The sequence below is a fragment of the Trichosurus vulpecula genome, chromosome 4 (assembly GCF_011100635.1).
Source record: "Trichosurus vulpecula isolate mTriVul1 chromosome 4, mTriVul1.pri, whole genome shotgun sequence".
In the NCBI taxonomy this organism is placed as follows: Eukaryota; Metazoa; Chordata; class Mammalia; order Diprotodontia; family Phalangeridae; genus Trichosurus; species Trichosurus vulpecula.
In genome coordinates, this window is record NC_050576.1 from 32,008,854 (window position 1) to 32,023,423 (window position 14,570).

Consider the following 14,570-nt stretch of genomic DNA (forward strand, 5'->3'; position numbering starts at 1 on the left):
GCAGACACTGGCCATTGTCTCCGGAAGCCTCCGAGACAAGCATCGAATGCCGAGTGTTTCTGCCGAAAGCTGTCAATCCGACATGCCCCATTTTCCGTTTTGTTTTCTTTTTTCGTTTTTGTGGGGTTTTTGTTTTTATTTTACTTTCACCAGAATAAAATCAAACAAATTCAGTTTAGGGAGCATTTAAGTTTCTGTTCAAATGCAGAGAAAGGTGGTCATTCTGGCCTGGAGCTGTCAAAGCCCGAGCCTCGAAAGAGTTGCGGCCCTGGACCATGTTGCAGAGGCCCACACCCCCTCACAGAGGAGCTGGGCAGCTAGGCTCAGCCTGCAGCTGGTGTGGCAGGCGCAGGGCCGGAGAAGGGCAGAGCTGGATCTGGTGGAGCAGTGGGGGGCTGGGCAGGGCCGAGCCAGGTCGGAGCTAAGCTGGGCAGGCTCTCTTAGGGCCGCTAGCCTTTCAGAACCAGACCACCCCCCAATGTCAGGGATCTATCCGCCTTCCTTTGGTTACCAAGTTCTTCCCCTAGCTCTCTTCCCCAGGGATTGTCCGATCCACGAATCCATTCCTAGCGAGAACCCCTTCTCCTATTTCTGTCTCCCCTTCTCTTCAGGTGGACAAAATTTTCCCCACACCTCCTCGATCCTCCTCCCGTGGGGCCACAGTGCGAGGAACCTAATCCTCATTTTTTTTAAATACCAGACTGAGCCTCCGACGTGAGGTGAACTGCCTGGTCCAAAGGCTCACGGCCGGCAAAAGTCAGAGCCAGAATCCGAACCTAGGGCTTTACCGACTCCACCAAGTCCAGTAGCTGAGAGCCAGTCTGCTTCGGGGCCTTCCCTGGCCATTCCGTATCCTCATAGATAGGCTTGGGAAGCGCCTGGCGGCCGTGCGCCTGGGAGATTCCTCCTCCCCTCAACCCTCCAACCTGGGGGCAGTTAGTATTCCCTTTCCAGGGACATATGTGTACTTTCCCTCCCAGTCCTCTAGAGGCTGGGGGTGACCGGGACCGGGAAGAAGAGGGGGCTGAGAGACTCAAAGCCAGGGAATTCGCTTTCGAGCCGCGATCCAAAGCCTATGCTAGACTTTCGTTACCAGTCCCCAGTGCTAGACCGGTCCCGCTTGGTTCGAATCTCCAAGCTCGTTTCTTCAGGCCTAGTTTCTCCCTTGCCCTCAACCCGTGCCACCCCGGTCTTGCAGCCAGGGAAGGCGGGGCTGGGGGTTCTGTGCCCCAGGGGCAACCCCGAGGGTGCTTGTCAAGGAGCCTCCGCTACTACTCGCCATCTCGAGGTCGGTTTGACTCATGTGACCGGGTCCTAGTCATTGTTCGCGTCTTTCGGAATCATGCTTCGAACTCACAGTATTTCGAGCAGTGACGGGCTGTTGTGCCTGCCCAGTCCGAGCCCCGGGCCCTGGTCTCCCAGTGGGTTTGGTCTGGCCCCCGCAGCCCAGCGGTGTGTGTGTGTGTGTGTGTGTGTGTGTGTGTGTGTGTGTGTTTGTGTGTGGGGAGGCAGGAGCGAGTATCAGTTGGAGGGTGAAGACAGAGAAGGACTCACAGACTTCGGACCCTGTCACGGAAAGCACTCCGGTAGCTGAAGCTCCCTTATAATTGTTTTTGCGTGATGAGGAGGCAGGCCTGTAGCGACACTAAGGAAACGAATTGCGAACCAATGCCCCTATCAACTGAAAAGGAGCCATGTAGACAAACTAGACAAGTTGTTAAGTAGACCTCCTCCGCCTCTCTCTTTTCTCTCAGCTGCTTTAGTTTCCTCTCTCCTGGTGTGTGTTGGAGTCTTGTATTAATGGGAATAATCTCTTCCCACTCCACTTTGCCCGCATAGACACGGCCCCTGTTATCTGTTGGTGCCTGAAATCCTGAGTAGTCCCAATCCCTAGCAATACCTCACTTTGCCCCCCACGGGGGCCGGGTTTTTGGATGCGAGGGAGAGTATAGGCTAAAGGTGGTGAAAAGGGTATCGGCGGAAGGGAAAGGGGCCTGAGTTGAGGGATTAAGGAGGGGAGAATTCTTCTTTCCTCCGATCTGTACCCTCCACAATTCACCCGAGGTCCCCGAGACCCCAGGAAAAGGTGGAGAGCTGGGACCGAGAGAGGAGAGGGAGAAAGAGGGGAAAGGGGGATTAAGGAATTGGGGGAGGGGAGAAGGAAGAGCGGAGCAGGGAGGGGACGAGAGGATCGAGGAGGAGGGGAGTGGGGTAAGGGAAGCGGAGAGAGAGGAAGGCAGGCAAAGGACACTGTGTACCCGTTTTTCTGCGCCTCTCTATCTACCCTTTCCTCTCCAGGGCCCCAGACCGGACACTGCGCCTCTGGGGAGAAATATTCTTTTCCGTTTTTTCTCCCTCTCTCGTTCTTCTCCTTTCATTCCCATTAAATAGATAATAAATAAAACCCTCTTTCTTCTGGTTGTCTCTTCCCCCCTCCTTGTGTGTGTCTCCCCCTCCCCGTCTCTGTCCCCCGCCCCCGCCCCCTCCCCGGGTCCCCACGCTTCCTGTCCCCGCCTGCGGGCGCTGCGTGTCCGTCCGTGTGACTGTCCGTCCGTCTGTCGGTCCTCGTGTGTCTGCTTGTCTGTCTGTGTCCCTGCAGGATGATGGAGCGGCAGCCAGTTGAGCTGCCCCCCAGTGACCCCCCGCGGGATGCAGCCCCGGGGACTAGCAGCGGCGGCGGCGGAGGGGGGGGCGGCTCTGAGCCTGAGCCCGAGTCCGAGTCCCGCATGGAGCCACCGCGAGCCCCCCCACACCTCCTCCTCCTCAACGGCGTTGCCAAGGAGACCGGCCGTCCGGCCCCCGACCCCCCCGTCATCGAGCTGGCCCCCCGCCGCGGCCCAGGGGGCGGTGCCCGGGACTTAAAGGGCCGCGACGCAGAGGCGCGCCAGAGGGTGCCCACCACGGAGCTGTGTCGGCCACCCGCCCCCGCCCCGGCCACGGCGCCTGCCCCAGTAGAGCCCCCCAGCGACGGCCGCATGGTGCAGCTGAGCCCCACCTCGCTCCCAGGACAGGCGGCCGCTGCCGCTGCGGGCAGGGCCATGCTCTACGGCCTCGGACAGCCGCTCGCCTCTCTCAGCAGGTTCGTGTTGGCCGCCCCGGGAAAGGGGAGAAGGACTGAGGAACCCGCATGTGAAGATTGGGACCCGGGTAGGGGGATGTAGACTGGGATGTGGGAAAGGGAACTGATATGTGGAGATGGGGAACGTATGTGGGAATGGAGACCGTGATAGGGGGGGTAAGGACTAGCATGTGGGGATGGAGGACTGGGATGTGGAGGTGGAGGATCGGGATGTGAGGCTAGGGATCGGGCTGCTGCAGAATGGGTTTGTGTCTGGAGAGGGGGTGGGGGATGGAGGTGGTAGCCAGGAGACAAGCAGTCCAGCAGAGCTTCGGGAATTAACCCTGTGTCGGTTATGGGAAGGTGTATCGCTACTCTCTTTGGCAACATGTGTGCCTCCTGCGTATGGGTGATCAGGCTCCTGCATTATCATCATGACTGTTTTAGGAAGTGTATAGCATTTTTGTGTTTGTGTGTTCACGTCTGTGTATTATGTCTGTGTGATTTGAAGGTGTGTGTGTGTGTGTGTGTGTGTGCGCGCGCGCGCCCGAGCGTGGAAAGGCAAGCAAACGAAGTCGGTTTGTCTTCCTGTCCTTGTCCTGGCTTCGGTGCACTCTGACTTCTTCGTGTCTGACCTTTCTCAGACCCTACCCTCAGACACTCTTCTCCATCTGTCTTTCCCTCCCTCTTCTCCTCTCTGTCTCCATTTCTCCTCCTCCTTTTTTCTCTGTATCTTTTTCTCTGTCTCTCTGTCTACGTTTATCCGTCTCTGTGTCTGTCTCTTTCTCCTTGATCCTCCAACTGATCTGTGCTTGTTAGGGCTCTGTTTGCCTTTACCCTCTGTGTGTGTTCTATTTAGTGATGTCCATCCCTCTGTCTGTCCGTGTCTCATTTCCTATACGTATCTGCTATTTTAAAAGGTCTCCCTCACCCCTCCTGGTCAGTCCATCTGACTGTGTTGGAAGAAGGTCAGATAGAAAATGCTGGAGATAGAGAGAGGCCGTATGTGTGATGTCCACCTCCTCCTCTTCTACCTTGCCAAGCTGTGCAGCCAGAGCTCTTTGACAGAACCCTGCCCTGATCCCCCTCCCGCGTCAGCCCGGGGCTCGTTTTCTTTCAAGGCTCTTCAGTTAATAGATGCCCCCCACTTCCCGCCTGGGCCTACCCTTTCAGTGTGTGTGGGGGCTCTTCTTCCTTACCCCCTTCTCGTGACTCAAGTTCGCTGGGAGAGGGCCCTGGACTTCCTGGGGGCCCCTGCTGACCCTCGACTCATCACCAAGCAGTCCAGGACAGGAGGGGTGGGGGCGAAGCAAGGGACCTTTGGGCCAAACTTTAGTGCACACTCTCTCCACCCCCGGCTCGGTGTATGTGACTGTCCAGCGTCTACCAAGAAGGTGGTGGAGACTGGCTTATCTGACTCTGCTTCTCCCGCCCTTACTTCTCCTGACAGCGGTTTTTTCGGGGATCCAGACCCCTTCCCGGTGTTTACCAGCAACAATCGCGTCAAGAGGAGACCCTCGCCCTACGAAGTGGAGATCAATGATGGTGAGTCAGTCCTCTCTTGGGCTTCCTCCTATCCCCCCTCGTCCTGCCTGTCCCTTTAGCCTGGCCTGGCCCCCTTCCCGCCTCCTTTCCCCACCTCCCGGGAGAATTCAATAGCACCACAGTTATTGAACTATTTGGTTTATAGTGAGAGTCCGGGATCAGGTCCTGCTGGCCTAGGAGCCAGGAAAACGCGAGTTCAAGTACTAGCTCAGACCTAGACTGGCTGCAGGCCAGCCCCCCAGGGAAGGGGAACAGGGGAGTCCCTTCATGTCTCAGCTCTCAGGCAACTCTCTAAAGCTGTAAATTGTAGAAGGGTAGTTACTCTGGAATTAATGACATCCCAGCTCTGACTCCCCCTACCCCCACAAATAAATTTTGCCTCTGGTACACACATATAATACATATTCATAGATATACATATTCAGGTATAGATGCATACTGTATATAGAATGTATGTGTATGTAAACTGTTTAATAGCTGCTTAATACAAGTTTGATAACTTGCCCAGAGTCAGACAGTTGGTAGGCTTGAGGGAGCATTTGAACTCAGAGCTTTCTGATTTCATTACATATATGTGTATACCATATTCAGTATGTGTGTCTATCCCCATATATGTAGAATTACATATATTCACAAATATGTATGTATATACACATGTACACCCCCCCCCAGATATTTCATTGATGCATTGATGTAGGGAAGTCTGGGTGCAGGTATTCCCTCCAACAAGGAAGACTGGCCCCTACTCTGCAGCTTAAAGTCTTAGGCAATGGTTTGGGAGGCTAAGCAAATTGCCCAGTGTCACAAACCAGTATGTGTCAGGAGCTTGAACCTAGGTTTTCCTGACCCCAGGCCTGCTGTCTATCCACAATGTCTCCCCTCTCTTTTCTCCCCTCCCTTCTCTTTCTCCCTTCCCTCCTTCCCCTCCCCTCCTCCTTAAAACACTATATAAACACTAACTGCTATTATTATTATTATTATTATTAGTAGTAGTAGTAGTAGTAGTAGTAGTAGTAGTAGTAGTAATCCCGACTCTGATTCTTACTAGCTGTGTGACTTTGGCTGAGTCACTGGTCTACTCTTCTTCTGAAAAATGAGGATACTATTCCTCAAACTCTCTACCTCATAACTGCCCTGGTTATGAGGAAATCCACAAAACCCTAAAGAACTATAATTCTTTTTTTCTCCAGCTAGCATTTATGTTGCTCTTTTAGGCTTGCCTGGCACCTTACCTATATTATGTCATTTGATTCTCACAATAATTATTTGAGGTAGGTGGTATTATTTTTCCCATTTTACAGATGAAGAAACTAAGGCTGAATGCCCTTTAGTAACTTGTCCAGACTAAGACAGCTGGTAGCCTTGAGGAAACATTTGAACTCAGAGATTTCTGACTCCAAGCCCAGCATTCCATCCTTTAAGGTGCCACCTCATTACTTTTGAAGTTTTCCTGCTGATCATTCTGTGCTAGGCAAAGATGTGTGGGATAGAGAAAGCGAAGGTGGGTCGCATGACCACGCTGGTCAGAAAGGGGCAGACAGTTTGGAGTTAAACTATCCTTGCTGAAAAATTGCCAAATTAAGTAAAATTAAGCAGATATTTAGGAAGGACCTCCTGTGTATGGGTCTGGCAGAGATACAAAGCTTAGCTGAGACAACTGGAAGGGCAGGAAATCTTTGCTTTCAAGACTGGTTTGCAATTTAGCAAGATTAAGTGATCAAGTCCATCCTTTTGCTCCTTCCCACCTGGCCCCAACACCATCCGGAACCCCCTTGGGGACGGGTCACTCTGCCTTTTTGGGGAGGGGAGAAGAGTGATGAAGGGGAGATTCCCTCCAGCCCAGTTTAATTTTCAGTCTTTTTGCTAGTCGGGGGAGATGGTACTTCACTCTCACCTGGGACTGTTGTGAAGTTGAAAGTGACCTTATTCTGCCAAGCGTAAAGTAGTCAGGCCAGCCAGGCTGGGATTGAGACCTAAGGCTCTATCATCAAGACCAAGGCTGGTGGAATAGTTTAGGGATGTTTGGAGCCTACAAGGAGGCCAGTGTGGCCAGAGGGTGGTGACATAGAGAGGCCCTTGGTAGTTCATAATTAGACTGGAGGAGTAGGAAGGGGCCGGGTTAGGGAAGGCCTTGAATGCCAGGCTCAGGATTTTAGATATTGCCGGGTGAGCCATGGCTCAGGGAGGGGAAGGTAACTATTGTAGGTGTGTGGATGGCAGAGTCCAAGGTGGGTTTTCAGAAGTGTTTACAGACAGTCTAGGTTGCTATGGAATCAGAGTCATACTGACTGGTAGGCCTGGGGGGAATAAAAATTGAAGGGGATAAAAAACACCCATTCAATTCAGCAAACACCCTACTTTGTACCAACTCTTCCAGTGAGTCCCACACTCCCCTGAGTGAGACTAAGAGAAACATAGAGGAGGAGATATAGGAATAGAGAAGCAGGAAAAAGTGGGGCATTGGAAAGAAAAAAACAGAAAAAGGAGGGATAGGAAAATGGTGGAGAGAGAGAATAGAAAAGCAAAGGAGGGAAAGGAATGAAAGGAGAAGACAGTATAATTTAACTAGTGTGACCATGGATAAATCATTCTCCTCAATGGGTCTTAGTGCCCCTCTCTGTGAAAAATGTGGGAGTTCTTATTCAATTTTATTCAAGCCAACACAATAGACATTTGGGAAACACCTACTGTGCGCAGCACTTTGTTCTGAAGTTCTGGGAGAGATGTGGACTGTAGATCAGGCACAGCTAATGAAGCTAAGTCTTCATTTCCAAGACTCCAGCATCTCTTCCTTCCCTGAGGACCTGGGGAGCGAAGCGAATAGAAAGGGGTGTGTGTGTGTGTGTGTGTGTGTGTGTGGTTTGTGAAGAAATCAGGTGGAGAGCATAGCTGTCTCAGCTGGCTTTTGGTTCCCATTTCCCAGCCAAGGTGGAACTGTCCTGTCCAGAGGTCTGACACCCTGGGGTCAACTTCCATTTCCTTCTAGGGACAGCCCAGCAGGTGTGCTCTGTTTTTCTGTCCTGGGCCTCAGAGAGCAGGAAGTCCAGCTTGAACCGTGGAGGAAGGGTATTGGAGGTGTCCCTCAGGGGCCTTGGTCTCACTCCCTGGGGCAGTATTGCATTCACTGAAAAATTTGTTTTCCCACAGACAGAGAGAATGAGACTAGAGAGATCTAGAGGTGACTTTAGAAGGAGGGTTTCAGACCTAGAAGGGGCTGGAGAACATAGAATGTCAGAACTGGAAGGGACCTTAGGATGTAAGATGTCAGAGCTTGGTGGACTTTGGAATATCCTTCCACTGATACTACCTGGGTGACTTTAGGCAAGGCATGGCTTCTCTGGGCTTCTGTTTCCTCATTTATAAAATGAAGAAGTTGGATTGAATGATCTTCAAGCTTCCTGCTAACTCTTACTTTGGGATTCCAAAATTGAATGCTCTCTGATGTAATGATCAAGAGCTTGGAGAGACCTTAGAACAGTGAATCCCAGAGTTGGGAAGAATCCTAGATTAAAAATATAGACCATCTGGAAGGGACTTTACAACACAAAACAATGACTGTCAGACCAGGAAGGGACCTGGGAACATCAGAGCAGAGAGATCCCTCAGAGATCCTTCTTCTTTTGTAAATCACTGACACAAAGGGACAGAGCCAGGACTTTAACCCCAGGGCCTGGTCTCCCAATCCAGAGGTCTTTCCACTATGAGACACACACACACACACACACACACACACACACACACACACACACACAGAGGGAGAGAGAGAGAGACAGAGACAGAGAGATAGAGATACAGAGAAAGACAGAGACAGACAGACAAAAAGTAGAGAGAGCTAAATATACAAAAGCCTATTGCCAGAGTAACATACAGAAAGAAACGAGGGAGAGAAAGAAACAAAGAAACAAAGTGGAGAGAAGGAAAGTCCATGGGCCCTTTTTGTAATGCTCGGTGGCTTTGTATGACTTTAGGCACCAACCTGGCCATGGCTCAGCCAGCTCTGGGAAGATTAGAGAGCTTCTGGTCTACCCCCACTTACTTTATTTTCTATATCAAGAAAATGAAACCCAGAGAAGTTAAGTGTGAGCTGGCACAGTGGATAGCTCACTGACCTTGGAATCAGGAAGACAAGAAAGGGTTTAAATCCTTCCTCCAACACTTACTAGCTGTGTGATCCTGAGCAAAAGTTACTTAACTTCTCAGCCTCCGTTTTCCCATCAATAAGACAGGGATAGTAATAGCACCTACCTCACAGGGCTATGATAATGTTTGTAAAGCACTTTGCAAACTGCTATAGAAATATTAGCTATTCTTATTAAGTGACTTGCCCAAGGTCACACAGTAAAGTGTCTAAGGCAGAATTTGAACTTTTATCTTCCTGAATCCAAGTTCATTGCACTTTCCATTCCTTCCATCTCTGGAAGTCTGTACGGGGTGGGGTGGGTGGGAGAGCTACTGGGGAGGGAGAGTGGGCAGGACTGACTGGCTGTGTTCCCTCTCCCCTTGTGCTCCCTAACAGGCCCCCACACCAAGGTCGTCCGGCGCATCTTCACCAACAGCCGGGAGCGGTGGAGGCAGCAGAATGTTAATGGGGCATTTGCTGAGCTCCGGAAACTTATCCCCACCCATCCACCAGATAAGAAACTCAGCAAGAATGAGATACTGCGTCTGGCTATGAAGTACATCAACTTCTTAGCCAAGCTCCTCAACGACCAAGAGGAGGAGGGCAGCCAGCGGAGCCGAGGGGCCAAGGACCCTGTGGGGACTGGCGGAGGTGGCAGTGGAGGAGCCGGGCCGGGCCCTGGGGCTGGAACGACTGCTGACGATCTCCTCCACGATGCTCTCTCACCCAACTCCAGCTGTGGCAGCTCCCTGGATGGCGCTGCCAGCCCCGACAGCTACACTGAGGATTCGGAGCCGAAGCACCCAGCTCGAAGCCTCCACCCTGCCCTATTGCCTGCCGATGGCACTGGCCCACGGTGATGGGCCATGCCCGAGGGCAGCCCTTGTGTGGCTGCGGTGGTGCAGACTTGGGGTGCAGCATAGGGACCGTGGGTGGAGCAGAATATTGGGAGTCAGTTCAGAGTCCAGAGTCTAGGAAAAGACTGTCCTGGAACCTGAGGGGATGGCCTTTCTTGGGCCTGGCTCATCTGGCTCAATCTTGTATGTCACATGTCATGGGAATTGTGTGTGCATGGTCAGAGGTTGAAGTGATGTCTTTGGTGACTCTCTCCCTCCTAGATCCTTGGACTTTGCCCCCTCTGGCCCTGGAGTTGGCATCTCTGTGGACACAGCATGGTTGGTAGTATGTAAGGAAGAACACCCAGCTCTCCCCCACTCTCCTGTACTTCTTCGAACCTCTGGACACCTACCAGCCCCACCCCCAACCTGATCCCCAGAACCACATCTAAGGCCCCAGGCTCCTCCTATACCTGTCCTTCCCCATAACACTGCATTGTGCTATTTCAGACTTTGGCCTTTGGGATGGCCTAAACCCCAGTCACCCAGGCTCCTGGCCTCTATGGCTCTGCCCACTGGTGGTCACTTGAGGGCCGGAGGCATGGTGTGGAGACTGGAAAGTCAACACTTTCCAGGTGGGAGCTTCAGAGCCCTCCTTTGGAAGGAAAGGTACCCAGTGCTCTGTCTCGCTCTGCCCTGGTCCTCCCAACACCACAGTCTGCAGCTGCTAAGTGATCACCCCTGGTCCTTTGTTCTCAGAATTGTGAGCAGCCTCGATGGCCTTGTAGTCATCAGAACACTCACGGATGGCATAATCACAATTTATGCACAGCCAACAGTGCCTTCCCCAGTGGAAGGCATGGATAGTCCAAGACCCCAGAGAAAAAAACCATTTGTTTGGTTTGGGAATGAAGCTGATGTCTCCTCTCATTACTGGACGCCAGTTTTTTTGGCTCTAGCCACTATAGGGATCCAAGCAGGTGGGTGGAGGGGTGATTAAGGGAGCTGATGCCCCTTGACTGGGAATCAGCAGACTTGGGTTCTTGACTTCACTGTTACTGATTTACTGTGTGACCTTAGGTGAGTTCCTTCCCCTCTCTGGGTCTCAGCCCCCTCCTCAGATGGGACTGAGTTGGTGGTCTCTCCAACCTCTCATCTTCCCAGAGTATGCTCCCAGTTCACAAGCCCTGTGACCCTGGGCAGATCTCTAATGGGGGCCTTAGCTTTGGTAGCTTCTAAAATTTCTTTCAGCTCTGCTCTTCTCCAATCCCAGGCTTCTGCATTGACTGGTGATGAGACCTGGGGAACCTGGTCACATATAATGGAGAGCTGGACCTGAAGAGTCTGAGCTCTGTGTTCAGTGCCCTTCCAGACACCTAGTCTATGGGTGTCCTATAAGTACAGATTGGCCTGGGAATGGATGGGGGCTCCCCGGAATGAGCTGATACCTAGCCCAGCTTGAAGGCAAGACTCCAAGCTCTTCTACTCCTGGGATACCTACAAACAGCCTTCAAGCCTTTGACAGCTCACTTTATGTGGCAGGCATGCTCCTGAAAAAGTCACATGTAAACTGAAGTTTTGTACATCAAATTCTGTTTTAAAGGACTCTTAGGGTGACCGCTTTTGTAAAGTGAAGAATTCTTTTTGTAAAGTGAATCATCACTCCTTAATTTGTCTCATGTGTAAGGGTGAGGGTTTGGACAAAAGGTTTGCATAGAGTGAGGTCTGCCTAGCTGTGCTGGATAAAGAGGCCCCCAGTATTTGTAAGAAGACTCCAGTTCCCCTTCTGTCTCTCTCATTGGAGGCTTCTTTTTCAATCAAATAGTGACTGACTGCTTGGTGCTGTCTGTAAGTCTGGCCATCCCTCTGCAGCAGGACCAGTCAGGGTCCTTGAACCCTGGCCACATCATGACACTTTGCCTGCTCTCTGACAGCAGGTATCAAGGTACAGCTGTATGTAGAGAGCTGGTCCAGCAGTGGTTGGCTTTGATGGCATGGGGGTTTTGGTGTGTGCCTGAAGAGAGGAGGACAAGCAGCAATAGCCCGACTTGGCGGGGGGCACCAAGGGTTTCTCAGTGGTTCTGTACCCACTTTGCTCTGAGCTCCCTGAATCCACTTCCAATAACTTACCTTCTTCATTTCCATTTTACAACCTTCAAGGTTTGGTTGATCCTTTGCTATGAAATGGTTTCCATTTTACAGATGAAGAAACTGAGGTGAAATTATTTGTCCATGGTCATATGTCAGCTGGAAGGTGGAAACATGGCCCCAGCCTCTCCTGGGGCTCCCATTTTTTTTTATGCCTTGTACTTAATACCTTATGCCCTCCGGATTCCTGGTGGGCTCCTATTTTCAACCACAAAGCCACTATGGAAACCAGGAGAAATCTAGACAGTAGCTTGGGGCTTGGAGCCCAGCTTCAACAAGATAGGTTGGCCAGCAAAAATGGGAGTGGGGGCACCTAGGCTTCTCAGTAAGAGCAAGAGAGCATGTGGTTAGCTGGATATAGACTGAAGCTATGGACCTGGGTTCCAGTCCATACTTCCATTCTGAGTAGCTGTGTGACTTTTGGCAGGTTGCTTCTCCTTTCTGGGCCTCCCTTCTCCCATGTGACAAATGGGGCAGGATCAGAATCTTGTCTCCCTCCCAGGAAGTCATGAGGTTCATTGGAGACTATGTAGGTGAAAACCTATGCGGAAGATTAAAGTGTGGGATAAGCAAGAAGGGGTGTTGCTATGAGCATACCTCCTGGAGGTGGGTTTTTTCCCACCCCAGAAACATGCCCATTGGGTTTTGCTATAGCTCAAGCTCTCTGGGCAACAGTGAACTCTCTCTTGCTCTCCACACATGTATATTGTCCAGATAATTTAGACCCTGAACTATTTCTGCCTGAACTTTCTGGATAATTGAGGCCATTAGAGGTTGGTCAACAGATGCACTTGGACACCTCTATTTTAGGTTGAGGTATGTGCCTGTGTGTGTGGGGAGGGGAGTGGCAATGGAAAGGGGTTTTTCAGAGAATGAATTAGGTTTGGGGGGGAGAGCATGAGAACAGATTTGTATCACAGGATCAACCTAACAATCTAGGGTAGGAAGATAGCCAAAGGCTTTAGCAGAGACTCAAAAATCATTTGGTTTTTCCTTTTCCCTCAAAGAAATAAGAAAATTCTAAGAATAAGACTAAATCAAATAGGAGAACAATTCAATTCCATTCAACAAGCATTCATTAAGCACGTACTGTATGTCTGGCACTCCATCAGCTGCTGGGTATAGAAACAAAATAACAGTGTCTGTCCTCAAGGAGCTTAAATTCTACTGTGGGAAAATAGCACTGAGAATACAAAAAATGTGGCATAAATAACATTCTAAGGATAATGGAGAAGAATGTCACAGTAGAAAACATTCTGAGAACAAAGGCCAATGTGACAGTTTGGGGAAATCACCTATTTTTTCACTCATATTCTCTCTTTTTCTGTGTGTATGTGTGTGTAGCTGAAAGACATGATGGTACAATCTTAGCAAATTTCTCCAAATGAGACAAAACCCAGTGGCTGTAGCCCATCAGCTACATTTGGTCTCAAGTTTTGGGAGTGGGTCTAGTCGTACTCATGATTTCAATGGTACCTGGCCCCCTGGGAGCCCAGATTTCCTCTGGTCCCTGCTCTATGTCTGTGTACGTACATGGCTCCCCCACATTTTCCAGGGGGCAGCTCCTTGGGTCCATGTACTGTAGGGGATGATTTTGGCTGGTCTCTGTATTCTCTTGCAGAGAGGGAGTAATCACCCTTGGTACTGTTGCCTTGGAGGACCACCGAGGCGAGCACTGGGGAGTGCTACTCTGGGAGAGAAAAGGCCTTTTGGTGGTGACAAGTGTGCTTGCACTTGTGTGTGTGTGAGAGTGAGTGTGTGTGTATGTGTGTGTGCGCACACGCAAGTGTTTGTGTATGAGGAATATATTGGGGAATAAAATTTCTAAATAAAAGTTTTACAGAGTGGCTATGGCTGGTCAGTGGTATCTTTGCACTGGGGAAGGTGGGAAGAAAGGAATGCTTTGTGTGGTTGGGAGGGCTATGGGTAGGGGGGAAGATGGAGACCACTCGTCTGTCTGTCAAGGAGGGTATTCCTCCTGAAGGTCAGGTTGGATCAGATTTTTTCCAAGGTCCCTTCCTCTTTCAGATTCCATGGCCCTATTGGTTCTCTGAAGATTAGGAGAAGGGTTAGCTTTGTCCTTCCTGGTCCAAGTGGCAGAACCAGGAGTGATGGGGGCATATAAAGAAAACCTGTGACCATCAGAGCTATCCAACAGTGGGCTCCCCATCCTTGGAGAGCACCAGGCAGAGATGGGATGATCATTTGCTCAGGGATGTTGTAGAGAGCATTCCTGGAGGGTTTGGAAGGAATCTAACAGCCCCTGAGGTCCTTTCTAGTTCAGAATTCTGTGATTGCAGTTCCTTGTCCAGCCAGCCTTCTTGGCTTCTTTTTCTCCAAACAGCTCTCAGGGCAGAAGTAGGGTGGGAAATGATAGGAATGACCATTTCTGTAACACAGTAAGGTTTACAAATCACTTTCCTTATCACAGCCCTGCAAGTGAAGCAGTTCAAGAATTATCATCCTGATTTCACAGATGAGGAAGCTGAGGCACGCAGCAGTGATGTAACTTGCCCAAAGTCACGTGACTAATTTGCATTAGCGCATGGATCTGAACCAAGTAAGAGGACCTGAATTCAGATCTCAGCTTTGCTGCTTATTCACCTTGAGGCAATCCACTTAGAGTCGCAGGATTTTAGTACTAGAAGAAACACCAAATAGTGAGAGGAGTCTGTGGCCCTAGGACTATCTCCTATTATACAGCTGTGGGATGTGTAAAGTTTAAAATGCGTCCAGGGTGATTTAGAATTGGCTGCTGAAATACTCCACAAGCTTGTCCATCGGGCCAAGCAATTCCACTTTTCTTGTCTGAGGTAGGCCTTCCAGTTCACTTTTAGAGACTCCCCACTTCCTTCGCCACTGG

The 14,570-nt window shown here is 50.6% G+C and overlaps 1 protein-coding gene across 1 annotated transcript; it reads left to right on the forward strand.

Moving 5' to 3' along the window:
- The first annotated feature begins 2,600 nt into the window (after positions 1-2,600).
- On the forward strand, positions 2,601-13,556 carry TAL1 (TAL bHLH transcription factor 1, erythroid differentiation factor). Its single transcript, XM_036753383.1, has 3 exons — positions 2,601-3,079; positions 4,509-4,603; positions 9,120-13,556. Exons 1-3 carry the CDS (start codon positions 2,601-2,603, stop codon positions 9,581-9,583), a joined length of 1,038 nt encoding a protein of 345 aa, XP_036609278.1. The 3' UTR covers positions 9,584-13,556.
- Positions 13,557-14,570: the final 1,014 nt, after the last annotated feature.